The following is a 27,720-nucleotide window of genomic DNA, read 5'->3' as shown; positions in this document are numbered from 1 at the left end:
AAAAGTAAAAAAAAATTTAACTGGGCTGAGGATGTAGCTCAGTGTGAAGGCCCTGGGTTCATTCTCCAGTACTAGGAAAGAAAGATTCTAGAAGAACTATAACTGCAACAACTTCCCTGCTCTGGGATAGCAGGTCAGGAAACTGGTCACATGTGTTATGTCTTACATTTTGAAAAAGGGAACAGAAATTAGTAAAACAGAGGTGGGTAGAGTGTGTGTGAGGTAAGGATAAAGTCTTCAGAGGGAGTCAGGTCTTTCACCTATGAGTAAGCAAGCTAGGTTTCAATGAAAACTGTCTTACCATGGATCATGGTCATTGCAAGCCCAAGTCACTGCTGAATAATTCTCCAAAGGAAACAAGGCATCGTAGGAGCAGCAGCAGAAGGTGGTGTCCACATGGAGCTCCAAGACAAGGAGGTTCCCCTCTATGTGAGGAGCATCTGTATCCTACCTGGGATTGCTGTGGCTGTGTCACAATTCACACAAACTTAGTGGCTTAAAACTACATATATCCACCATGGCACAGAATCCAGGGGCCAGGAGTCAAACACAGTGTGCCAGCTTCTCTGCTCAGGGTCTCCCTCTCCTGGGGTGCTGGGCACAGTTCACTGCCATACTCAGGACGTTGGTAGAGCACAGTCCCTGCAGTTTCAGCATAGAGGCCCGGTCCACCTATTAGCTCTGAGTTTGTCCCATCACAGGAGCTTCCCCACCTCTGGCTGCTTGGACTAGAATCCTCTCCCTTTTCCTCTGCCACCAGTCAGAAAAGGCTCTCTAGGTGTTCATGGGATTCCAGATGAGCTCCCTATTCCAAAGTCCACCACACTGGACACACAGCACATCCTCGGAGTGACGCCAGGTTCCAGCTCACAGGACAGGACATCTTGGCAGCCCACATCAGCAACCTGCTCACCAGACCGCCTTTTACTTGTGCTTCCTGCTCAGAAGGTTGCTACTGGTCACTGTCCCCAAGCCAGGATGGATCAGAGACCTGTGCCTCCCAAGCACCAGCAGCAAACGAACTCGCCTGGTGTCTGGCACAGGGGTACACATCTGCAGTGACGTCTCAGCACACTCTCTGCTCAAACAGAAGTCACTCTGTCCAAACCAAGGCTCTATTATGAGAGCCTTTCTATAAACACCCAATTGTACTCAACTTCAAAACTGAGAGACACTGAAAGGAGAGGCCATTCTGGGGCTGTGCTGATAAATACATGTTGACTCTTGTTGCAGGGCTGTGCCAAGAACGGGTGCCCACAAAGGCAATTAATTAAGCTGACCATTAAATACCCAAACAGGCAAAATACAGGATTCATGGAGGAGAATGCAAAATACCCACCGCTAAGGCCCAAAGGATTGCCATTTTAAATGAGCTCATTAGCATTTTAGCAAGTGGAACTAATGCTCAATTCTTTTCTTTTGCGGCATTTTAGAGGTAGGTGGAATTACACAAATAGCAATATATATCCCCAGCACAATGAGGGGCGCACGTCACAGCATGCCAGATTGGGGTGGCAGCTGAAAGGACTTTCTCAGGGCTTGTTTTTCTAAGCAGGGCTCCATGCTACAGCTGAAATCTTGAAAATTTGTGCTTTCAATAAATTACACAGAAGGCAACAATTTCTGAGCAAAGATGGTGTCACTTCGTAGTACCAGAAAAAAATGAAGGTAAACAAGGGAAAGTCCCAGACCACCAGCAATCACAGCATGTCAGGGATTGTTTAGTACTATAATCTCCTTTCAATATTTAACTTTTCAAATGCAACCAAAACATATCTTCATTGCCAAGAATGGTCCTTTGAGAAACTTCTGGGGTGCAGGCAAAGCACTGGCTTTTGACCCTAACGTCCTCACTGTGGTCTGGGACCACGCCACCAATCATGCCACCGAGCAGAGTTTAATCATTTAAAATCTGGGTCACAGATCCACAGGCCTGCTGCACAGACCAAATAAAATCAGAGGAGGTGGGAATACAAGCCAGGCCTCCTGGGCCAAGACACAGAAGGAATAGGCTGTCCCCAACTGAGGCTATCACACCTCCAACTCACTCCCCTCACCTCTGTGGCATAAAAATGAGTCTCTCATCTTTGGGATTTTGTTTTCAGTATGAATGAAGGAACACTCACCCTGCCTTACATGTGAGCCACATATCCACCAGGATTCAGAAGCAGAGTGCAAATTTAGCCTTGACCCCATGCAGGTCCGAGGGCCCTAGGCAGGTTCAACCATGACTCATTCATGCCTCAAGGAAGTAAGAACTTTAAACTATTCAAGGCCCTGAGGCAATTTGTATCTGCCTGTCAGGCAGAAGAGCAGAAGTGAAGTTCTGAGCTCCTTGAGCATGGTCAATCTGGCTATACCTGGAGCAACTCACCGACCTAGGCGCACAGATTTAAAGATGCTGGCTCTGACATCACCATGGAAGCACACCCCACCCCTACCCCCATAGCTGCTGCCAAGCTATGGAACTCCTCACCCTGCCTTTTACAGGGCAGGTGCGGCCCACTGCCCAGGCTCCAGGTCCTGTGCTGCTGGACCAGGTCCACTTCCAGGGCTGGAGGAGCAGGGTCCCTGGAGTGTCATCCACTGGGTACCACAGGCCTCCCTGAGCAGTTCACAAGGCAGCAGAGAGCCAGCCCTCAATCAGTTGCTTGCCACCAACAGGGCCCAACGTAGTCCCATCAGGCGGATGTGTTCAGTGTCCTTGGGGAATTGAAAGGTCCCCAAAGGATGTCAGACCAAGAGCTCACAGACTGCGGTAGCCAACAGATCTCAGTCTCAGGTATCACAGTGGTGACTATGACAGCCTGAAGCTTTTACTGGCCCTTAGGGCACTGAGTTCTCCAGGAGGTAACACCCGCAGTGGAGATCAGGACAGCCGCCAGCCCTTACTGTGACCACCATTTCCCTACTGTCATCTCATCCCACCACCTCCAGCAGCCCGCCCTTCTACCCTACATAGGTCCACCTGCCCCCCGACATCCCATCTCTTCTCTGTTCAGTTTGAAGTACCATGTCCAGCACAATTGAGAGCTGGACAAAACCTGCACTCATGTGACCCTCATAAGGCCACGAGAACCACCCTTTCTCCATGCCACAGTGAGGGCACATCCTGCTGGGCAGGAGGCCAGGCCAGGGGCATAGCACTCTGGGCACATAGCCACTTCACCCATGCCCAAGCTCACTATCCTACTGCACCCCTGCCACCCAAACTATGATATAGGAAGTGAACTGCCAGGCCCCAGCTCTCCAAGTTCCCTTCACCCCCAGAGCTCTGGGTCATGGGGTGGCATTGGGACATGGGTGAGCTTAAGTGATTACCAGAAGAATGACTTTGTAAAAATTGTGTCTTAATTTGGAGATAGAATCTGTGGAGATGGGAAGGCGACTGAGGGGAGGTGGGGACAGGATAGAGGGGAAGTGGAAAGGGAGAAGAACCCAGAGAAAAATATTCACTAGTTATTGCAAACCTACACTCATAAAAATTTATACAAAGACAACTAACCAAATATGTCCTTCCACATACAATGACACAAAATTCTAAGTTCTTCCAACTGGGGAGCAGCACAGGAAGCATGGGTGAGGATGGGTAAAGGTGGGGTGGAGCCATGTTCCATGCCCAGCCTTCCACAGGCACATCCCTAGGCATGTGTCTGAGCATATCCCCAGGGTCACTCCAGCTCAGGCAGCTTCTCCTGGCACTCAGGAGGACATATATTTTCCCCGGGGACAAGTGTGCACCTTCCTTGAAACACTTTTGATTCTTATTTTTTTTTTGGTACCAGGGATTGAACTCAGGACCTTATACTTGCGAGGCAGGTGCAGTGCCACTAAGCTAAATCCCTGGTCCCACTTTTGATTTTTCTACACAGGCCTCAGTATAATTACAAACTGTGTAAGCGCTATAAAAGGAAAGAAGATAATACCCTTAGATTATGGGGAGACCTGAGGGAGAAACAGGAAGTAGCCACTTCCTGTTTGGGGGTGTGCTAGGGAAGGCCTCCTGCAGAGGGAAGGGCATAAGTGGCTTACAGGCAGGTGAGGAGGAAGGTGGTCTGGCCTGGGTCCTCTAGATCAGGGAGGGCAAGGGGACTATGCTAGATGAGAACCCAAGGGTTAGGGACTGCGGCTGAAGCAAGAATTCAGAAGGCTACCAGTGCAGGAGCACTGAGGATGCGCAGGAAAAACATCGGGTTCCACTGCTGGCTGTGGGTGGAGGGCACTTCCTATATGTGGTCAACTTCCTAGTAATCTGATCCGTGAACAGAGGCCTGGCCTGGCAGGGTGGGGGCAGCACAAGGGATGTGGGGCTAGTGTACAGCCCTACACCCCACAAGCCCTCACAGCACATACAAGGGCTGCTGATCCCCAGCTCTGAGGCTCAGGGGAATGAGACCTGGCTCTGTGTCTATGGAGTTTACACATGGGGCAAAGCCACCCGTTGAAAACCTAGGTGGCAGTGGGTACTGTGCTGAAAATATATATGTAATAATGACTGGAGACCACTCGGGGTTAGGATGAACCATTAGGCAGAGGTGATAAATTCAGTGATTCTGGCCCATACACAGAGGCTCATCAACACCTAGTAACATCATTACTAGTAACAATCAGCAGTGGGCACTACAGCAGAGCAGTTTAAACATCTCATGTGTTTCCCTCTATAGCGCTCTAAAGGGATTGACTGCAGCAGTCAGTTCAAAGACAGACCGGAGAGCCCCACAACCCTGCAGCCCCAATATCCACCATCCAGCCTGCTGCCACCTTTTCTGAGAGCCACCTGGATCTCAAGGACAACAGGGGCTTCCCTCTGCACACACAGGACACTGGGGGCACATGGAGGGCTCACAGCCACCTCTTCTCACCTGTGACCTCAGGCCAGCAACACACGGCCGGCAGAAGCCCTGGGAGCTGAGCCCAGCTGGAGGAGCCTCCCAACGGAGACCAATAGGATGGATGGATGTGGGGTGCACTGCTCCGTTCTCTTTCCATGACCTTTGCACTTGAGGTTGTGGAGCATCTGCTGCAATGTCAGGACAGTAGGTGCATGTGACAAATGCTCAAGCAAGAACCGCTTCTCAGGGAAGTCATCCTGCACAGGGCCTTGCCCTCCCCCAGGCCACCACACCTGCTGGGCAGCTTCACACAGTATACCACCCTCAGTGACATAGGCACACGGTGAAACAAAACAGCACAGTGAGGCTCCTGGGGAGTTCCCCAGGCATACGCCATTCCTCAGCAGGCACAGAAGTGTCCAGGCACAGAAAGCATGAGGGAGACATGGGAAAAGAAAAGGCTACTGCTTCTGCACTCCATCAGCAGTTACTAACAATGCTCCACTGAAGATGATAAGGCCAAAGCACCAAAGGTCACTAGGACTTGACAGAGTTTGAGGGTCAGGTTTGGTGGCTGCTACAGAGAAGGAGTTGCCCATGATTCTGGGCAAACATTATCTCCAAGACTCATACCGCAATGAAGGTTGTGTTACTTCCCCCTAACTTATCTATCTCACCAGGAAATGACCTGACATTTTAAGCCAGTGGTTTACCAATGATTTTTAATGTACAAGGAACTTTCCTTTCACACCTCTTCTTTTGGGGGGGGGTACTGGGGATGGAACTCTGGATCTTGTGCTTGAGAGGAAGGCAGCAGTACCACTGAGCTAAATCCCCAGCCCTTTTCATATTTCTTTCAATGCTTTGAATGCAGGCACTGTTTGAGGCCCAGAATAGTGCCTTCCTTCAGAAATGCCTCAGTCTCCAGAACAAGGCAGGGCCCTACTACTGTGTGCACCCAGCACCCCATGGGCCACCTTCAGTGGCCACCTTCAGTGGCTCCAGTGGTGGCCAGCTCCTCTGAAAAGTTCAGGGAGAAACAACACTATCCAGAGAGCAGTGGCCTCCATGGGGTGTTCCGGAGTGCTTCATTCCTACAAGGAGACTGTTCTGGAAAGGGCAGACATGGACAGATGGGAACACTGACACACATATACACACACATACCCATGGAGCCCAGAGTTTGAGGGAGTTGTCTGGGAGATGATGGTAGAGCCAGGAGCACAGGACCATGCTCTAAATGACCTCCAATGTCATGCACTACAAATTTGTCTTACATATATGCTTAAGAACAGAACAGTAATGTCTTTTGGAATTTGCTAGATTCTTTTACTTTAAAAAATTAAGGTGCTCTTAGTGCAACATCTGTTTAGTTAGTAAATTTAAATAGTATGTACAGCAGCTGTTTATCTCAGGACATCGAAGAGAACTGAGACAGCAGACAGGTTTTTCAAGACTTCCTGTCAGGATGTGTCCTGTGTAGGGCTGTGTGACAGAGACATGGGAGGAAAGGGAGGTCCACACCTGTGAGGAGCCTACAGGGCTGAGGGTGGGCTGCAGGAGGAGATGCCCAGGAGGTTGGCAGTGCCATCCCTGTGCCCTGCTGTGAGAGGTCAGCTGTGTCTCTCTCAGCCAACAGACCCCTTGGTCCTCCTCATATTCCTGCTAAGGCCTCAGTCTAGGTGTCTGGAGGCCCTGCTCTCACCTGAGACCTGCAGCAAGCAGAAGGGCAGCAACATCCTAAGGAAGATGGCACAGGAAGAAGAGCCTGGCGCCGGGCAACATCTGAGAGAACACAGCACAGGACCACTGGCCTCCAGACACTGTATAACCACACAGATTATATCTGTCACCACACCTGGCTCTGTTCAAACACATTCCTAACTGTGGTGACAGACTCCCTGGTGACAAGAGATTTTTTTCCTGCCACAAAGTACGTGACTTGTTAGAAGTAAAGGAGTTTTCCCTACAAGTCACTTCCCTGATTCACTAGAAAAATATAATTGCCCCCTACCTCAGATAGCCCCAGGTCAGACTACAGACCTGACAGAGAACCTTTCATCTTTAGAAGACATAAATGGAAATCCATCCATGCCATAAGGCAAGAAAGGCCCCAACACTACATGACACTCATCTGGGAACCCTACCTTAGAAATGTTGCTCGAATGACTCATGGAATGTCCCAAAGTCTTCTCATTCTGCAAGAAAGCCCCCTCGCAAAAAAAAAGTGTTAAGTATGGAACTTTGACTAAAATGTGCAATGAGCAAGTACCTGACCACAAAGATCCTACAGACTGATCATCCTGTAACTAGAGTGTGCCTGGAACAAACCACCCTGCTGACACTGGAAAACCAGCAACAAAGAATGGCACAACAGCCATTCCCTAAAGGAATCAATAGGAAGAGAACACGAGTTTGGAGCTAGCTGCAAAGCAAGGCAGTGGCAGCTGTTCTGATGCCAAGTTGCCTCAGGTAACAATCACTGACAGTCAGGGAACAGTGTGGGACCAGTAGGGCCAGTGCTGAATGCTCAGCGAGACATCGCACTGATCTCTGCCCTCAAGTCTTTCCCTCCTCCTGAGCCCAGGAATCTGGGAGTCACTGTCTCCTCTCACACTCTCCAGTCCATCACAGATCCTATCCTACCGCCCCCACTAGTTTTTATCATCAATGTTCTAGTTCAAGTTCTCGTTTCTCACTTAAGAGTTCTTAAATAACTTTTGTCCTGCTCTTTCTGCTTTTAAAGGACCTCCCGTTGTCTGCTAACCCACACCCCCTCTTCACATACTGAAGCCCTGTGCCAGATGTCTCAGAATGTTACTGTGACAGTAACATGGCAATAGGCTCCTTGGAGAGGTGATCACTGGGGGCCTCAATGCAGTACAGCTGGTATTCTTGCAGGATGCAGACACACACAGAGGAAAGACCATATGAAGATACATGTAGAAAACAGCTTCAGAGAGATGGAATTTTCCCTTTCTAAATCACCAAATTACAGACTACCTTCACTGTGAGACTCCTGGCTTGAATGATCAATATTCCTAAAATTCTATGGAGAAACCAGCTCTCAAGTAGCCTAGTGCTGGCACTACTATTGTAGTATCTTCTTTGCCTTTACAAAAATGTGTTAGTTCACCTAGGAATATTTTATTATTTCTTTCCTTATTTTATAAATATCAATGGGAAGAGAGGTGTAGGTCTCTGGAAGTGTTTAACAGACCTCCTGTTAAGTGTTCAGCCCCAAAGTCAGGTCTCTTGGTCTCAAATCAATCAAACAGGTGCAGAGGAAAAATATACAACTCTAAAGTGCCTCAGAGTGTCAAGAAGGTGTCACCAAAGACCACAGACCACTCACCCTGCCACCCATACCCCCACCCCAGGGTGGAGAGGCTCTGTCCTCAGCATAGGTAAATCGGGTGCCACTCAAGGCTCACTCACAAATTGAGAATGTGTTATAGATGAACAAAGGCACTGGCCAGATTATAACTGCACATACTGAACTAAAGCAAAGACGCCAGGAACCTCAGGTTATCGGTGCAGAAAATGAATTTCTATGCCTCATCTAACACTCTCCTGACAACCATCAGCCTACTGGGAGCAGGGACAGATGTTGGTAGGGACAGGCCACATTGTCGAGCTATGTAACATTACAAATCCAGACTGAGAGCAGAAGATGCTCTTTACCCACATGAACTTAAGAAATAAATGTGAGGACTCAAATTTTTATTCTGCTTTCCTCATTAAGAGTAATATTTTCTGTTGGTAACATTAGAAGAAATACCCAGCCCCAGAAGACACAAGTGTTCTACAGCTGGAACCCTGCCCACATTTAGGGCTACTTCTCTGCTTTCAGGTGCACCCAATGCACAATCTTCCTACCACAGCATCAATACTGCTCTTGAATGTTCCTTTTTTAGGAATTAACTAAAGAATCTCAGAAGTTCAGGGCCATAACAAAGCTGTTCTCCAGAAAGCAAATGTCAGACTTCATTCTAGGCAGTCATTTGCTCCCCATGTATTTACCATGCAACTACTCCATGCAAATGCCTGTGTCAGGCACAGAGCATGACAATACCCAGTCTGTTCCCTGGCCCTAGGCCCAATGGTGGCCACACAGCACTGTGAAGCAGGCATGGAGGAAGAAGGCATCCTCTTGTTAGAACGGCTTACTTCTGATGTGAAGTCAACAGCAAGAACTAGAATTGGACTCCCAAAGAGAAAGAGTTCAGGTGTAAGCTTCAATGCCCTAACCCTAAAACCCTCTGCCAGTTAGTTCTGTAAGTTCTTTAACATATTCTTTGCTGGCTTGGGGAAGGCACTCCCTGCTGTGCCATCTTCCATAGGAGGTGCCAGGAGGGAGGGCTCCACTTCCCTGCTGCTTCTGAGCCCACATCTCTTTGGCGCTAAACATGAGTGCTCCCAGAACACAGGCTGCGTCCTTCGTCTTCTCCCCGCTGTCTCCCTCAGGCCCATGCTTGCCATACTCCATGCACACACTCACTCAGGCTCCTGCTAAAATAGAGCTTGAGATACATCGGGTCTGGGGAACATGAAGACTTTGTGACCGAATGCACTCCAGCCCCTGCCCCCCACTCAGAATAATCCAGAAGGATTTTTTAAAAAGCAATTGTGACTACTGTTAAACTTCCAGGTAATGCTTACAAGTGAGCTAATACCAATAAACAAATCAGTCAAGAAGCAGATAGATACACAGACTGGGAAAGATCAGTCTGAGGGTGAGAAACAGAGCTGTGCTAATGTAAGAGAAAAAATGAGAACCAAAACCTGTCATGTAAAGGTACAAGATCCCAGTAATGAATGTAACTGTACTGTATACCTAGAATGTACCAATAAATTCAACTTAAATTAAAAAAAAAAAGAAGTTACCAAATCACTTTAAAGAGAAAAAGAAGCTCTGTTGAAGGATTTGGGTATTGCACACTGTGATCAGTCCCACAATGTTTTGCAAATTTATGTCTGGTTCCAATAAGAACATACCTTGAGAGTAGAACCAGATGCAGAACCTTGGCATAGAATACAAAGAGCTCAAGCATGCTACAGAGCTGAGCCAGGGAATGAGAGACACCGAAGCAAGAACAGGAAACCCGGCAAGAGTCACACGATGGAACATCATAGGCTATCTCCCTGCCAACAGCAGTCATTAAAACCAAGAAACAAGCAAACCAAACTCCACAGGCAATAAATATGACTGCCCACCCACCATACCCACCTTCCTTTCCACCAGCAGAAGTGAGGGGAAATATGTGAAAATGTTCTTCCTAGAGAAATTAGCTACAGCCTTTCTGGGAAAACACTGTGATTCATGATACAGCACCATCCACTCATCTGGAATCCCTCAGCTGGCCTGGTGCCCAGCTGGCTGTGATACCAAGAGGTGAGGCAGGGACTCTGGAACCCTAAAAGAAATGTATACAGAAGTCTACAACATTTTGTTCTCAGGGCCCCTTCACACCATAAAATCTAAGGATCTTGTAACCTTTTGTTTGGATTGTATTTGTTGATACTTGCCACATTAGAAGTAAAAATGAACCATTTCTTCAAGTAAGTTACTCCAAGTAAGATCACTCAGCATTAACAATAATCAACTCAGTCATAAAAATAACACTAAAACTACTTTCCCAAATAAAAAATTCTGAGGGAGCAGAGTGGCACTGTATTATATTTTTGTAAATCTCCTTATCACCTAACAGAAAACAGCTAGACCCTCTTATCTGCCTGTGCACTTACTCTGCTGATCTGCTGCTTTTATGGGGACCATTTCAGAACTACAGAGATGGAATGAAGATTGCTTGAAACAGAAGACATTTGAGATTCTATAGATTAAAAAAACTTTTTCCACATTCTCTTATCCAACCAAAGGCCGAAGTTTCAGGCAAATGAAGATTCCATTAATTCCTTCTTCAGGAATTTACTAGTGTTACAGTTTGACCTAAAAAAAATCTGCAAAAGGCTGCTGTGTTCAAAGGGGCAGGCTTTTGAAAGGTGGGATTCACCCACTGACCAGTTCATGGGCGAATTTGTTGCTTGGAGGTAGAGTCTGGTTAGGGAAGGTAGGTCATAGGGCATGACCTAGAAAGTGTGTGCGTGTCCCCAGTTTCTTGATGTGTGTGTGTGTGTGTGTGTGTGTGTGTGTGCGTGTGTGTGTGTGTGTGTGTGCGTGTGTGTGTGTGTGTGTGTGCGTGTGTGTGTGTGTGTGTGTGCGTGTGTGTGTGTGTGTGTGTGCGTGTGTGTGTGTGTGTGTGTGTGTGTGTGTGCGTGTGTGTGTGTATCTCCCACCTAACATGAGGTGAGTTTTTCTCTGCCAGGCCCCTCTGCCATGTTTCTGCCTTGGGGACAGCTTACCACAGACTGAATCCTCACACACTGTGAGGCAAATAAAATTTTCTCTTTTAAACTTCCCATCAATGAAAAAGTAATACAAAAATACTGCATTTTATCATTAACAACAAAAATTTTTACTTCCTCTTCTTAAGGAAGTCTGCCTGCATCAGAAAATCTATAGACTATCAGTCATTCTTTCATGTAAAAACTGTACCCTATTTTTCATAAAGTGGCTAGTTCAGCTATTATTCAGTCATCAAGAGCTTTGCTTTGAAGTAACTCCTGTTCTTTTAGGTGGTGGAAAGGCTTCCCACCAGATCTGCAAAGCAGTAACAGAGAATACACAGAGAAGAAAATGGTCAACTGAAATGACACACATGGAACATGAGCTACAAAGGACATCAGCTTGTCACAACTGTCCTCCAAACACCCAACATGTAAGGTAGAGATGTAAGACAATAAAAATCCTCTAGGGATGAGCAAGCATTAAACAAGTCCACAAAGTGACACAGCATAGATGAAACAAAAAGGAGTGCTAAGAATTTAGTACCAGGCATCCCACTTGATGGCAGGGACAAAATCAGGACAGAGAGACAGCATGAGGGCCAGAGAGGGGATGAGGAACAGGGAGGAGGGGAACCGGTGCAAACAGCAAACACAAAGCAATAAGGCACCTAATCCTGCCCTACAGAAGAAAACCTTGTAAACCTTGGGAAGAAAAGGAAGAATCTGAGGCCCTGAGCTGCTCTCAGTCTGCCAGAGGCCTTGCCATCAAAGACAACAGTGAGAGGAAGGGGCTGCATGCCAGCTCCTTCTGAAATGGACTATATCTCACATTCCTAAGCCAGCATCTGTGAGGCTAGGCAGCACCCCTATGCCACAAACCAGCAGTGTGCAAATAATGGGGCTGTGTCCTCACCCTACCAGCTGACAGAACAGGATCCCACTGGCTCATGCCCTGTGTGAGGGCCACCTGTCCTCTGCACAGTGCAGCTAAGCACAAGGCACAAGCCTGCACAGGTGGAAGGGCAGGCTGAGAGCAAGGAACAAGTTTCTTCATCCTTTCAAAGAAAGTGATGCTGTTTAGAAGAGATGTGGAAGCTAAAGGCCAATGATTTTTCACTGGCAGAGAGGCCACTGAAGAGCAGCAGCCAAGGCCCTGTGGCACCCCATGGCCACAGCACATGCCTCACACAGGTTTGTGCGTGACAGGATCTAAGAGGTGTGGCTCTGATCCAGTCCTCATGACTGGTGCAACATGAAGCTGCCCAAGGTCCTCCAGAACTAGTAATCCCCAAGTTCAAAGCAGAAAGGGTGAGGACATGCACTCACGCCAAGAGGAAGCAGGAGGGGTGGAGAAGCATCCTGACTGCCACAGGGAAAGCGACTGTCAAGGAGAATGGAGGACCCTTCCCCCTTCTGTGTACAAAGAAACCTTCCCAGTGAAAACATACTATATTCTGTGAGGAGCAGTTAAGATGGGGACAATCGCCCCATGAGGGCAGCAGACTAAATACAAACCAAGCAGAGGTGTACAGGAGGATACCAGGGAAAGGGACAGCCAGAAAAGCCTTCCTGAGTTGAGGCAAAACTTCATTGCTGGCCTCAAAGACAGCAGAGGGATCCAAATTCAGGTGCCTCAGACTCTGGGGTATTTTGTGCACCTAGAAACTGTCAAAAAAAGAGCAGAGCAAGCCAGGGATTTAGTGCTGCCACCTGCCTCACAAGTATAATGTCCTGGGGTTTGATCTCCATTACAAAAAAAAAAAAAAAAAAAAAAACAGGGAAATGAAGATTCCATTCATTTCCTCTTCAGGAATTTATCAGTGTTACAGTTTGACCTAAGAAAAAGTCCCCAAAAGGCTCCCGTGTTCAAAGGGGAGGCTTTTGAAAGGTGGGATTCACCCACTGACCAGTTCATGGCTGAATTTGTTGCTAGGAGGTAGAGTCTATTAGACACTAAAAAGAAGGTGTGATATTGTAAGCTCAGGGGTTCGTAGATGAAAAAATAAAATAGGGGCTTCTTTTGGTCTTCTTTCTAATCCTTACTAGAAGGAGTTTAAAACAAACTTTACTACAGCAATTCCCCTGGGAAGCAAGTCAAAGACAGGGTAGAGAAAGAGAAAAACAAAGAATGGCACCAACTGGTGCTGGGACTTGCACTAAGAGACCCCCACCCTCCCCCCAAAAATACTGACAGGCAGGTCACAGAGAAAGAGCAAAGTCCACAAATGTTAAGCTGCTCTGTATCCAAAATAATATAGGAGAAGCAAAGGGGGTGCTAACTTTAAGGCAGTGAGTACTCAAACCTATGCACTAACATAAAAAGAGGTTAACATGCTCTCAGCTGCCTGCTTGCCTTGGACTATTTCTCCTCAGCCATGCCACTCTGCCCTGGAGCCAGCCTACTACGGACTGAAACCTTTAAAAACTGTGAGCCAAATAAACCTTTCCTTTTTAACTTTGGGTGTTGGGTATTTTGTCTCAGCAACAAGAAAAGTAACTAAGATGTGCCCAGAAGCTTATCCAGTTATCCCAAGCTCCTGGCTAAGGACAGAGTCCCTCACTCCCCTATAAAAGCAGAGGAGAACAAAGAGCTCACAGGTTCTCCATCTTTCCAAAGTTCCTACCCTGATTCTTATCAGAGCAGCTATCTTTTCTCCTCCTTCCTCTTCCTCTTACAAACAAAGTCTCTTCCTTCCATTAAACTTTGTCCTAATTTTTTTACTTCTAAGTTTCTAATGGGGTTGAGTGTTCCAGTGGGCTGTTCGGTCAACAGAGTAGCAGTGCTTGTCTCTCAGATGGAACAATACCAACAGAGAAAACATAACTGTGAAATCATAGAGTAAAAAGGAGGATTACAGAAAGAGGGGAGAGAAGAAGAGAGAAGAGGGGAGAAAAGCACAGTCACCCCAACTGGGGCCTGTGCATACTCAAGGCAGTCCAGATCCTCTGAGAAGCAGTCCTGGAGGCTACACCCTTTGACCACACCCCAGGGCAGTCATTAAATAACAACCACCCCCAAGATATGGGTAGAGGTAACTCAGAGTTGCCAGAAACTGTTATCTAAAATGTTTAGTTTTTCCTTATGTGGTGCTTGGGATAAATTAGTTTAGAACATCTGCAACAAATTTTAACACATGTACAGATAACAAAATTTGATCTCAACATAGAAAAAACAGTAGATAACAGAAATTGCCCTTGAGGGGGCCTAGATAATGAACTTCTTAGTACACAAAGGCTTCAAATTAGATACTATAAATTTGTTCACAGAACTAAAGGAAGTCACACTGAAAATACAAAGGAAAATATGATGAAAATAGAAATAGAAAACAGCAATAAAATGATAAAATTATTAAAATGAGTACAGAAAGAATGAAATTGAAAATTCTAAAAACTGAAATAAAAAAATTCACTATGGGAACTCACAGATTTGAGCTGGAAGAGGGGGGAAAAAAGTTAAGCCTACAGATATACCACTACACAGGATATAATCTGAAGAACAAAGAGCAAAAAGAAGGAAGAGGAATAGAGCCTTAGAGAAACATGGGAAAGGAAGTACTCCAAGTACATGAAAGTATAGTTAGCTTATCCTTACCTTGTACTTACTATCTGCTTGACCTAGCTAAATTTCTACCCTGCCCTAACCTTGTTCCTCTTGAGTAAAAGGGAGTTCTGCAAGGAAATTTTGCTCCTGTAGTTCAAGCTGGACTTGCTACAGGAAAAATCCCTACTTGAAAATTTTCTTTGTTCAACATATCCCGCCTGCCCTGCCTCACATGCCTGGACATGTCCAAGCCAACTTCCGCATCTCAGGAATGTCTTTGTCTCCAGAGAGTTTTGTCATTTCACCAGAATGTAAATGAGACAGACCTCATACCTTAAAGCACTCAATAAGCATGTTACCAGTATTATGTATGAGCCAATACCATGACTGAGCCCACCTTTTAATGAATGTTCAATTTCTGTAACCAATGAATGTATAACAAAGTTGATTGACTTGAAATGCCCCCTCCTAGAATATATATCTTCTTTGTTCAAGGGTGGGATGGGGCCAGTCTGCAGATGGCCTGCTAGCATAATTAAACTTACTGCTCTGTCTCTATGGCTTCTGGTGTGCTTCCATCTTCCCATAGTAGCAAATATGATCCATAGAAATCAAACCGAAGTTTGCCACTTCATGACGACAGGATGCCTATAGGCCAGAAGCTCCTTTTCAGGTAGATAGACCAAAACTGGCTAGCTTTAAGGTGCCCACCAATGCTGACAGGTTGACCTCTACCTTCTTTCTAATCCACCTGCATACTTGTATACACTCACCAGTGCCACAATGGTTAACAACTGCCATTGATAATGACCACAAAGAACCATAAAAGGAACATAAAGAGGTGATACTCAACTTCTCAAAAAAAGCTAGGAATATTCCTCTCTTAGCCTATCCCTCCTCTCCATTTCTTTTACCATATATCTACAGCCTCCCAAACCCAGGTTGAGAAGTTGGTATCTCATTTCCAAGTTTTACATCCCATTTCTCATACACTTGGCCAAGAATAAAAGTCTCTTCTGCTATCCAATAGGCACTCAGTCTTGTCAGTGATTACAGAATTGGAAGAGGAAGAAAGGACCCAGTTTGGGGCAACTACCAAAAGAAAGGGGGAAAAGAAAGAAAAACAGCCAAGGGGACCCACATCCATATGCATCAAATCAATAAGCTAAAAAAAAAAAAACCCCAAAATATAGGAAGCAAGAGAAATGATACCTCATGTACAAGGAAATCTGCATCCCCAAGTTAACAGCTGACTTTTCACCAGAAACTATGAAGGCCCAAAGACAATGGGAGGCCACAAGGAAACTGAAAGAAATGTCAACCAAGAGTTTTATATTTAGCACAAGCAAACTTCAAAAACAAAGAAATAGAGTTATGACTAGAAAAAGAAAAGCTGAGAAGAACACATCATGAGAAAACATACCTTAAAAGAATACTAAAGGAGGTACTTGGGGGACTGAAAGCAAAGAATGCCACTTAGTAATCAGAACGCACATAAAACAGCAAACAATGCCAGTAAAAGTAATTATTTAGCTAGAAAAGGCAATATCTTGCTTCCCTCATTTTTTTCCTTCTATGATTCAGAAAGGAACTGTATAAAATATATGTGCAACTGTGTTGTTGGCTCAATAAAACAGAAAATATATTGGACAGTAAGAAGAGAGATGAGCCAGTACACAGCTTTGTTGGTTCAAGGAAGTCACACCACAGGGAATGTCTATCCACAAAAATAAAGAATAAGAAATAATTAAAATAAACTATAAATATACACATGCTCTACTTTTTCACTCCTTTAAATACAATCATATAAAATAACAATTGTAATATATTATTAGGTTTGTAACATACATAGATGTAATGTGTGTAATATGAGCTAAAAAGGGGAGAAAGACATAGAGGTACACAGAACAATGATCCATATCTTACTGGTTCATATCTTACTGGAATTAAATCAGTAAGAATCTGAGGTAATTTAGTAAAAGAAAAAACATATGCTGTAAACCTTTAAGCACTCACTAAGGAAATAACTAAAATAAAATAAAGAAAAATGTAAAACTCATTAAAAGAATTAAGATGTTGCAACACAAAATATTCACTCAATTGAAAAGAAAACCACTAAGGAGGTACATAGGAACAAAAAAGGAATAAGGCACAAAAACAAAAAATTAAGCCACTCATAGTAGTGTAGGCCTATAATCCCAGCCTCTGAGAGAGTGAGCAGGAGGCTGGGAAGTTTAGCAATCTAGAAGGCCCTTGTCTCAAAATAAAAGTTAAAAACATGTACTAAACTAAAATCAAAATGGATCAATAATATTAAAACAGAAACAATTTGATGGAAGACAAAACAGATACAACACTTGAAAACATAGGCATAGACAAAGACTTCCTGGAGAAACCCAACTGCCCCAAAAATAGGATCAACTGAAATCTGCAAAGTAAAGAAAGCAACCGATTGGAGAGACAATCTACAAAATGGAAAAAAAAATTGCCACCCATTTTTCAGAGGACTAACATCTACACTATATAAATAATTCGACAAAATAAGACTCTCCAATATAAAAGATCCAATAAAAAATGGGCAACTAAAAATGAAAAAAACACTTCTCAGAAGAAGTACAAATGGCCAACAAATACAAGAAAAAATGTTCATTTCTGATCATTAGAGAAATGCAAATTAAAACAACAATGAGATCTCATCTTACTTTAAAAAGAATGACTATCATCAAGAAATCAGATAATAACAAATTCTGACTAGGTAGTGGAAAAAAGAGCCCTTCTACATTGTTGGTATGAATGTAAACTAGTACAACCAGTATGGAAATCAGTATGGGGATTCCTTAAAAAATAAAAATAGAAATTCCATTCAACCCAGCTAACCCCTTCTAAATATCTTCTGAAAAAGTCAGACACTATTATCTCAGAGATACATGCACACCCCTGTTTATAGCAACACAATTCACAATAGCTAAATCACGGAAGCAGACTATATGCCCATCAGCAGATGAATAGATAAAGAAAATGTGGTATTGATGCATAACAGCATAATACTCTTCCACAGAGGTTAAACTTGAGTCATTTGTAGGTACATTTGAAATGCATCTGGAGACCAGTATGTTAAGTGAAATAAATCAGACACACAAGCTTAAATACCACATGGATTTCTCTCATATGAGAAACATATAATATAAATAAATAACAAAGTAAAAGGTAAGTAATAGGAAACGGAGACAGAACTTTCTTAAATGGGAAAGGGATCAACAGATGGAGGGTGAGGGAAAGGAGGGGAGAATTAAGATGTGTCATGTATGTGTACCACACCTCACAAGGAATGTGGTCAGTATGTACTACGAACATGTACTAATAAAAAATAAAAATAAAAAAGTTAAATGGTAGACAAGCCACATCAAAGCATGAAATGTGAACAGATTAATAATACAGTCAAACGAAGAGTTATTAGAGTGGAAAAAAATTTTATTGCTAAGTACGAGACACTTTAGATTCAAAATAATAAAAAGGATTAGAGTAAAAGTAAAGAAACACATATGTAAGCACAAAAAACAGAAACCATGAAAAATCGTAATGAATAATTTATTGCCAGACAAACAAAGATTAGCAAGTTTTATAGTTTGAGGGGATCTTTTACTATCAAGTCAATCCACAACAGTGCTAAGAATTCTAAGTAGGTGTGTACCTGCTACAAGAACCCCAGCCCAGGCTGAGTGAGATGAGTGATGACGTACACATGACGCTTTGATACTAGAATCCCATGCCAGCAACAGGCACGCCAGGCAGAGACCTGGGCAGTACTGCGGAGCAGTCTGACCCATGGGCATCCCCCTGTAGCAGCAGACAGGCCACTACAGTGGACCTACTAGGAACACAGGCAGGGTACAGCCCGCCTGACCTCACAGACGTCTACATAGAACCCAGTCTGACCACAGCAGGGCACGTGACCCTTCTCAAATGTAGGTGGACAGACCCAGAGGAGGCCATGAAACAAACCTCAATAAACTGAAGAACTGATTTCTGAGTAGAACAGAGTTAAATGTAAGTATTACTATTATATTAACACATATACAACTTGCAGAAATTATTGAGTTCTACAATAATAGTCACATTTAGAAAAACTTACAAGAAAACCTAGAAAACTTATTTGAGATGAATAAAAGCCCATGTTAGTAAGGGAAGGCTCAAAGAGAAGGCTCACTGCACAAGCTGGGATGAGGGCCCTCATTAGAAGATGTAGTTTTTGACAATGTGACTTCAGACTTACTTCCAAAACTGTAAGAAATTGAATTTCTGCTATTTAAGCCACCAGCCTGCAGTCCTGTGTTACAGCAACCTGAACAACTGAGACACACACACACACACACACACACACACACACTCAAAGGAAACTGCAGGTGACAACATACAGTAGCTGGTGGTACCAACTGAAAGCTTCCTTCCTAAAATACGTAACATGCCATGGATGTCTGTACTCACCAACTTTTAAAGTTTGAAGTGTGTAGAACAAAGCACATAAAATTCACCACTTTAAGGCATACAGTTTGGTACTGTTAAGTATATTCACACTGTTGTGGTACTAACTCCACAACTTTTTCTCAGGTATGTCACAGCACAAAGAGCTAACACAATATTCCTGACACATTCTTGGTATGTTCATGGCACATTATTCTAGCTGTGTCAAGAACTTTTTCTGTGTAAAGTTTATGCTCACTTGCTTTTTAAAGTCTGGTTATTTTTAATAAGTGTTCATTATAATATTTGTGATTATTCTGTCTAAAAGTTTTTGGATTGGCTTTCTTTTTTGCATGCCAGAGAAGTATGCAGATTTCCCTGTTGGTTTTATTTCTCTCAATTTTTTCTTTTTTAAAAATTATCAGTAATAAATGAACTGCTGTCATATCAAGTCATCTTTCATCTGTAGATCCTCTGTCTTCTTTAAATGTCTTCAGGGCCCTTGCGCTCAGCTATAGGCTACAAAAGTGTGTCACAGCCCAAGGGAAGGACCAGGCCAGAGACTTGGGGGCACAGGCTTCAGTTGACATTGCTCAAGCAGCTCTCAGGCTACCGGCACACTGAGGCAGGCTTCCAGCCTCCTACCAAGAAGAGGGTGTGTGTATGAGAATACTCACTCTGATCCACCATGTATAAACTATTATACACGGCTAAATGCACTGAGGAGGGACAACTGTCATTTTACTTGGAATTACTGCTGATGCTGTTTCAATGTTCTATTATTTTCTAGACATATAAGGAAGCCCTTTTCTCTTCCCTCTTAAAGCTATCAATCACTCATAATAATTCAGTAAACTCCACTTTGGTAAACTGAAATGGAACACTTGTAAATAATACCTTATCCTCCCCACTTGAGCCCTCTGGAATCCAGTAACTTACTGAATATTCTTACTTTTGTGGCAATACAGTCATTTGCATAAGCTCAATAGGTTCAGTATGTCTTCACCGGTTCATAACCGAAAACAAATTTTCCAATGAAACTCACATTTGCAAACAACACTCATCCAATATAAGCAGGCACTTGGCAGGCACTGAGGCTGACTTCACAGATTATGCCTCCACACTTCCACAGAAAAGCGGGCAGGAACACACAGTCGCCACCTAACAGTTGAGTAAAGAAAGCCACTTCCTGGGAGGTTCAGGAACCTAGGGTACTGGGAGACCTTAACAAACAAGGAGCTCATATAAGTACTACCAGTCAATATGGTAACAAGTCCTCAGCTGCACAGCCTTAAGACCACAAGCAAACTTAAGAAGATCCCCCCATCCCTTAGAAACAGGCCAAATCTGATGTTATTTGTGGTCAAGAATAACCTTTGCATAGCATTACGTTTTATCAAAAGAGAAGAGCCTGTAAGAAAAAAATGTTTCAATGGAAAATTATTTGCAAGTCTTTGTAAACCGTGGGTACTTGACAGATAGATAAATTCTGAGTGATGTTAGTTGACTTTATGCCCACATGGAAAAACCAGTTTTCCCTCCATTTGTAATTCATTTCAGCATTTCTTTACTCAACAGAAACTAGTGCTATTTTCACTTTCTCCTCTGAACTCGTGGACAACACTTGTCTGGGCCTCTTGTATCATATGAGTAAAATTAATTCTTTAATGTGTTCATGACAATCATAATTTTTCCTGTTCCTGAAAAATCTTAACTTTCTCTAGTTGTGAGCTCATTTTTTTTTTTTTTTTTTTTTTTTTTTTTTTTTTTTCTGTTGTTCCTTTTTCTGTGTGTGGCAAACATCTATAACAAATTTTAAAATATACAGTTTGGTGGTATTTCATACACAATGTTGTGTAACCATCATCACAATCTAGTTCCAGAAGAGTTTCATCCTCCTAAAATGAAACCCCAAGTCCTTGCATTAGCTGTCTCCTGAATCCCCCTCTCTCCAGGCCCGGCAGTCACTAACATGCTCTATCAACTTATCTGTTCTGGATATTTTAAATAAATGGAGCCATGAGCTACATGGTCTTTTGTGACTCATTCTTTCATTTGGCCTAATGTATACAAGGTTCGTCAATGTTGTAGCATAAATCAATACTTCTCTCCTCTTTATGGCTAATATTCTGCTGTATAGATGTAACACATGGGATTCATCCATTCAGCCATGGACAAGTACTGGGTCATGTCTACCTTTGGCTACTGTGAACAGTGTCCCTATGAACATCAGTATAGATGTTTCTACTTCTCTGTTACAGTTCAGGCTATGAATACAGAAGTGGGTTTTTTGGATCATGTGGTAGGCACTTCTATTCAGCAGTCAAGAAACCACCAAACCCTTTCCCATGGCAGCTGTACTATTTTACATCTTTACTGGCAACATATGAAGGTCCCAATTTTTCCAAATCCTCACCAATACGTGTTATTTTAATTATAGCCATCTCAGTGGGGAATGAATTGGTATGTCTTTGTGATTGTTTCCATTTCCCTAAAGAATACTGACATTAGGCCTGTTGTGTGTGGGTGATGAAAATTATCTTTCAACACTCGGATGCTAAGGAGCTAGCAGCCATGCCCCTGTAGGGATACAATCTTCACTTGTAAAATGGAGGCCCAGACTGCAGAAATAGAAACATTCTGAGCAGTCAGCTCAGCAGATACCAGTGCCTGGGGGAGTAAACAATGGGACTAGAACTCAAATATGGCTCTGTCATATTAGGGACTAGACTAACTCAGATCTCACAGCCTCCAGTGTTATCTTGCCTCTGGATCAGGGAAATATGGGGAAGACCACATTCACACCCCTCCCTCATAATGAGTGAGATCCCCCTAATCCGGAGCTCCTGAGGCCAGACAGAATCTGGTGACAGCTGTCAATATACAGGCATTTGGGTATAGAGAAAATATGTTCCTCATTAATCCTTATCCACATTCTCTATAGAGTTGCTGTTTCATGAAACACATGCTACCCCTTCCTCTGTGCTTCTCAATGGCTAATAAAAGTAGGCCAACCTCCCAAGTATTTCATCTCCTCCTGTTACCCCTTTGTATCTTGAAATTTGTTTCTGTCTCTTTTTATTCCTCATTAATCCCCCCAAAACATAGCTGAGGGTCTAATCAGCCCTAGGTACTGTCAGAACTCAAACCTATACTTTCCCCTGGTACAGCAGTAACTGAACCCTACCTGTGACCACTGACTGAGAAGTTCAGGCTGATTTTGTTCTTAAAATACTGACCTGAAGGAGGGCAAGGAGAAGATGCAGCAGCAGGCAGGTCTATATTCTCCCAACTTTTAAAATAATTCTAATGTGGGAAGGTTGGAAACTACAATTATTCATCTCACAGATGCTTTATGTGGCTTACAGCTTTTGTTTATATGAGTTACAACTAAATTACATTGAAAAAGAAAAGACAAAGAGTATTAGAAATCTTACATTTTAAAAAAATCACTGTGGCAGTATAGTACTTCACTGTGTATAAATACCACATTTTCTTTACCCATTCATCTGTTGGTGGACATATGCTATTTCCAAGATCTGGCTATATTATAAATTGTGCCACTATAAACATGGGTGTGCATGTATTACTCTAATATGAAGTCTTTAACTCTTCTGTGAAGATATCTTGGGCATAGGTGATAGCTGGGTCAAATGGAATTCCTGTTTTTAGTTTTTCGAGGAGGGAGACCACTTTCCATAGTGGTTGTGCAAATGTTTACAACTTCAGAACATAATGTTAAGTGAAATAAGTCAGACACACAAGCTTAAATATGGCATGGTTTCTCTTCTGTAAGAAACACAAAGAACCAAATATACATATAAAGAACCAAGTAGAAGACAGATTAAATAGGAAATAGGGAGATGTCCAAATAATTTCTCAAATTACCTATTCAGTTGTTCCCAAAATATTTTAATAAATATGCCAATTTGTTCATTTTTATTACTAGTTTCTCTTAGTTCATTGAAAAGAAAGTTTTGTGCTAATATGTTTCTTCTTTAGTTTTTTTGTTTGTTTGTTTGTACCAGGGCTTGAACTTGGGACCTTGCACTTGAAAGGCAGGTGCCATACCACTGAGCTAAATCCCCAGCTCTGTTCCTTCTTTGTAAGGTAATCTTTTTTGTCTATATCTTATACTCAACATTTAAGACTGTAAAGACTTCACAGTATTGTAAAGTAACTATTATTATTCACTTATTATTTTGTTATGAAATTTAATGTGTTCATAATAAAACTATCACTGTGGTTGTTGCACTGGGCAGAACTGTGTGACCTCCAAGTTTGCCTGCTAAAGCCCTAACCCTTGTATGACTGTATTTACAGAGAGCTTCAGGAGGGCTCAGGTTAAATCCTGGTGCTGGGGACCACACTCAACAGGACCCCACTCGCGTTCCTCAGAGAGAAGCCCGCAGCAAGGACAGAAGGAAGATGGCCACATGCAGCCAGAAACAGTCATGCCACCCCTTCACCTTAGACATCGGCCTCCAGAAATCTGGAAAAATAAATGTCTCTTGCTACAGCCACATGGCCTGTGGGATGTTGTTATGGCTGCCCTGGTGCACAGGCAGAGTCAAAAAGCACATTCAGGAACATTGTGACATAATCTATGTCTCAAAAATTAAAGGAAAAGCCATGTTGCTGTCAGGAAAAACAAGTGGTTTTAAAAGAATCATTTTACAAGAAGTTTAAAGTAAGCCAGTTGTGGGGAATATGCCTGTACTCCCAGCACTTGGGAAACTGAAGCAGGAGGCTTGAGAATTCAAGGACAGCCTGGGCTATGTGGCAAGATTCTATCTCAACAACACAAGTTCAAACTTCAAATAAAATACAAAGAAACAAGTCACAAAAAGAGGAACCTACAATTTATAAAGCTGTATTTCCACAAATGGACTAAGGTCATTTATTTCAAGTATGGAAAAACGCATCAATTACTTGTCTTAAATAAAGCAGTAGACCCAGATATATAGTAATGTGGTTTCCAGCCCCAGATTTACAATTTAAAGCTTTAATAAGGCAGTAATAAAATCACAGCAACTAGGAAACACCCAAGATGACCAAACGCAGGATTATGGCAGCCCCTTGCCTGGGTTTTTGCTCTCCCAGCACCGGCCCACTCTGGTCTCCTGTGTGGGTTGGGAGCCACAGGGATGGTCCCTGGGGCTCTCCCATGCAGGCTGTGCTACCTGCTGAGGGCTACTGGCATCACACACCTCCACTTACTGTCACTGAAACCATGAATAAATGGATTTCAGGTTCCCTTCTGACATGGACCCATGCTTTTTCAAATCAACATAGTCTGATTAGATTCCTGATCTTCCCAACAATGTAAGAACACAATCTTTTTCAGATATATTTTCTACTTTTTTTGAGTATTAAAATAAGGTTTTGCTGAAAAACAAAGGTCACTGCATTCATTGTTGTTGTTGTTGTTTTAATATTAAAAACAGAGAAATTTCTGGCACTCAGAACAAGCACCTTTTGTCCGGAGGCTGTTCAGATCCTGAGCACAGCCTGGGCTCAATAAGGAGCACCTAGAACGGCCAGGAGCAGCCAGGTGCTGCTCCAGCTCTGGGACAGGATAAGCAGACAAACACCATGCCCCTGAAGGATTCAATAACAAAAACAATGGAGGGGCGCCCTCTCCTGCAGGCTTCCTCTGCCATTTTCAGCCCTGGAAGGTCTTCTCGGCCACATCCTCCCCTGCTGGTGCAGCTGCGGCCATCTTCAGCACTAGAAAGGTGGGGGGGTACCCCCGAACCCCCCCACCTTCCCCCTCACCCTTTTAGACCTCCTGATTGTACCAGTCTTTGGACCTACTCTGTAGAGGCAGAGGTGGTCATAAAGAGTATTTTCTGGCACTTTCAACTTTGAACATCTTTAAAGAAGTGGTGGGGGAAACTTATAGTAGAACTGAGTGGAGTTCAGCCCTTTAGGAGGTCAGGGAACTCAGTCTGGGCCTTGCAGCCCCAGCTCAGTCTGCTTTGTGGGGTTCTGCCACCAGCTAGCTGAGATCAGGGGACTCGGCTCTGCAAATGGCAGCACATATTGTATATTATGACAGCAGTGATATAGTCTGAAAGAGGCCCTTTAAATTCATTTTTGTTTCTTTTTTCATCCTACTCTGCAAATTCTTTTTTTTTCTTTTTCTTTTCTTTCTCTAACTCAGTCTCTTACACCACTATAGTATCCCTCGTCTCTCTTTTTGTTTCTGCTCTTGTCCTAATTCAGATTTCTTCTTCTATTATTTTTTCTCTTTTCTTTATGTTCTTTTCTTAGGTTAGTCTACCTCACTCAAAGGTTACTATATTTCAATTTTGTTTGTTCTTTTTGAATTTAACAGTTTCCTGGCGATTGTCTGGTCATTCTACGTCTTTTGGCTTCATATGAAACCTTTTCTAATTCTTATACTTATCTACTCCTCTTAACTTTGTTTTAAGCCCCCACTGTAAATGGTAAATATCCTTATTGAAAAGTTTATTTACTGTAAGCATATTTTGGATTGCTTCTTGATCTTACTTAAATGTACATGGTTTGAAGGTGATAGATTGATGACTACCATAAGTGGTCAACTTGCAAATTGTGCTTCATTATATTGTGGTGCTGATTGTATCAATTAGGATAAAGGATTGTGATTGATTCAATGAGCTGTTTTCTTCAGTATGATGAAAATGAGAATGTCTATGAGTCATTAGAGACCCATGAGCTGCAGCCCAACTATATCAGGAAGATTTAAGTAATAATCTAAAAGTTAAAAACTAAGGATAACCCAACAACAACAGTAAAAATGAGAAAACGCTTAAGCAAGATAGAGGGACAGACTTCCAGTTCACCAATGGCAAACAGTGGGGCAAATGAGGATGAAAAGTCTGACAGTGAATCATCAGGACACCCTGAGCTCAAAGAACAGGAAGTAACAAAACTGATCAATCAGGCTCTAGAGAAATATAAAACAGAAGTAATTTCCCAGATAATCATAGAGATGACAAGCAAAATGAAAGTTATAATTCGTGACTCTAGAACAAAAACTGAGAGGAAAATAGATGAGCTCAGGACCATGATAGAAGCCATGAATGCCCAGCATAAGAAAGAACTGGAAACAATAAATGCCCAATACAACAAAGAAATGGAATCCATAGGACAGATTCAAACAGATATCCAGGAGATTAAAAACTCCATTGAGAGTGTTCACAAAAGAATAAAAGAGTCCGAAGATAGAATCTCAGATATAGAAGATAAAATTGCAGTCAGTGACTGTGAAAAGAGAGGTCTCTTAAAAACAGATCATGAGAAACTGATACAACTCTTAGACGATACTAAGAAGAATAACATAAGATTGATAGGAATTCAAGAAGTACTAAAAGAAAATGTAAATGACTTAAAAAAGCTGTTCACAGAATTAATTATAGAAAACTTCCCAAATAGAGGGGAAGAATTTGACATACAGATAAGAGAGGCATATAGGACTCTCAACTAGCCGTGATCAAAAAAAAAATCTACACCTAGACATATAATAATCAAGATCTCAAAAACCCAACAGAACAAAATACCACAAGCAATAAGAGAAAAGAAACAAATTACATGCAAAGGAAAGCCTATCAGAATTACAGCAGACTTTTCAATACAAACCCTCAGGTTAAGGAGAGCCTGGAATGAGATATTTCATGTACTAAAAGAAAACAACCTCCAACCTAGACTGATGTATCCTGCAAAAACTTTCTTTTAAAATGGATGGGGAAATAAGATATTTCCAAGATAAAGAACACCTGAGAAACTTTATGACTACCAAACCAGCACTACAAGGAATTATAAACAATATCCTAGAAAAAGACAATGAAGGTACCAACACAATGAGGACCAACAGAGCAAATCAAATAGGCAAGCCAAGAAACTAAAAGGAGAAGGCAAAAAAAAAAACACAACATGATAATAAGTTAGTACATATCGGTTATAACCATCAATATTAACGGCCTCAATTCACCAATCAAGAGAAACAGAGCAGCAGAATGGATTAAGAAGCAAGATCCAATAATATGTTGTATACAAGACACGTCTAGTATAAAAAGCCCATAGACTGAAAGTGAAAGGACAGAAAACTTCTTCATGTAACAGGAGCTCCCCCTCCCCCTAAAAAAAAGCAGGGCTAGCAATCTTATTCACAGACAAAGTAAGTTTCAAACTTAAACTGATTGAAAGAGACAAAGAAGATCACTACATCCTTGTGAAGGGAACAATTCAAGAGGAAGAAATAACAAATAATTTATTTTTAATTTATTGAGTATGTCAGAAAGTATATATGCTTTTTTTCCCCTCTTTTCTTATTTTTCTTCCTCTGATGCTGGGGATTAAACTCAGAGCATTGTTCTGGCTAGGCAGGTGCAGCACTACTGAGCTAAATCTCAGGCTTTACATTTCATATTTTTAAAATTTATCAATACATTAATCCTTGTCTCTATATGTTGGTCTACCAAATTGATGAGTTATTTTGGTTCTCATTTTCTTTGCTTTTTTATTTGAGAATTTATGAAATCTGTATATATG

General features: G+C 42.7%; 1 protein-coding gene across 8 annotated transcripts in view; it reads right to left on the bottom strand.

Annotated features, from left to right (window-relative positions):
* Positions 1-27,720, bottom strand: part of Marchf8 (membrane associated ring-CH-type finger 8) — a 96,152-nt gene that overhangs the window by 9,138 nt on the left and 59,294 nt on the right. For 4 of the 8 annotated variants that reach the window (XM_010622486.1, XM_010622491.1, XM_033761941.1 and 1 more), the window contains exon 3: positions 6,980-7,030. The exons of 2 other annotated variants lie outside the window; for them this stretch is intronic. In XM_010622486.1, the coding sequence (XP_010620788.1) occupies positions 6,980-7,030 (51 nt within the window). Of the gene's footprint in view, positions 1-301; positions 3,817-4,862; positions 5,021-6,537; positions 6,656-6,979; positions 7,031-27,720 lie in introns of those variants that run through there. 2 more of the 8 variants (XM_010622490.1, XM_033761950.1) reach the window with 2 other exon arrangements.

This window comes from Fukomys damarensis, unplaced genomic scaffold, assembly GCF_012274545.1.
Source record: "Fukomys damarensis isolate Sample0158 unplaced genomic scaffold, DMR_v1.0_HiC HiC_scaffold_1, whole genome shotgun sequence".
NCBI lineage: Eukaryota > Metazoa > Chordata > Mammalia > Rodentia > Bathyergidae > Fukomys > Fukomys damarensis.
The sequence above is the reverse complement of the archived record's forward strand: the minus strand, read 5'-3'. Positions and strand labels throughout refer to the sequence as shown.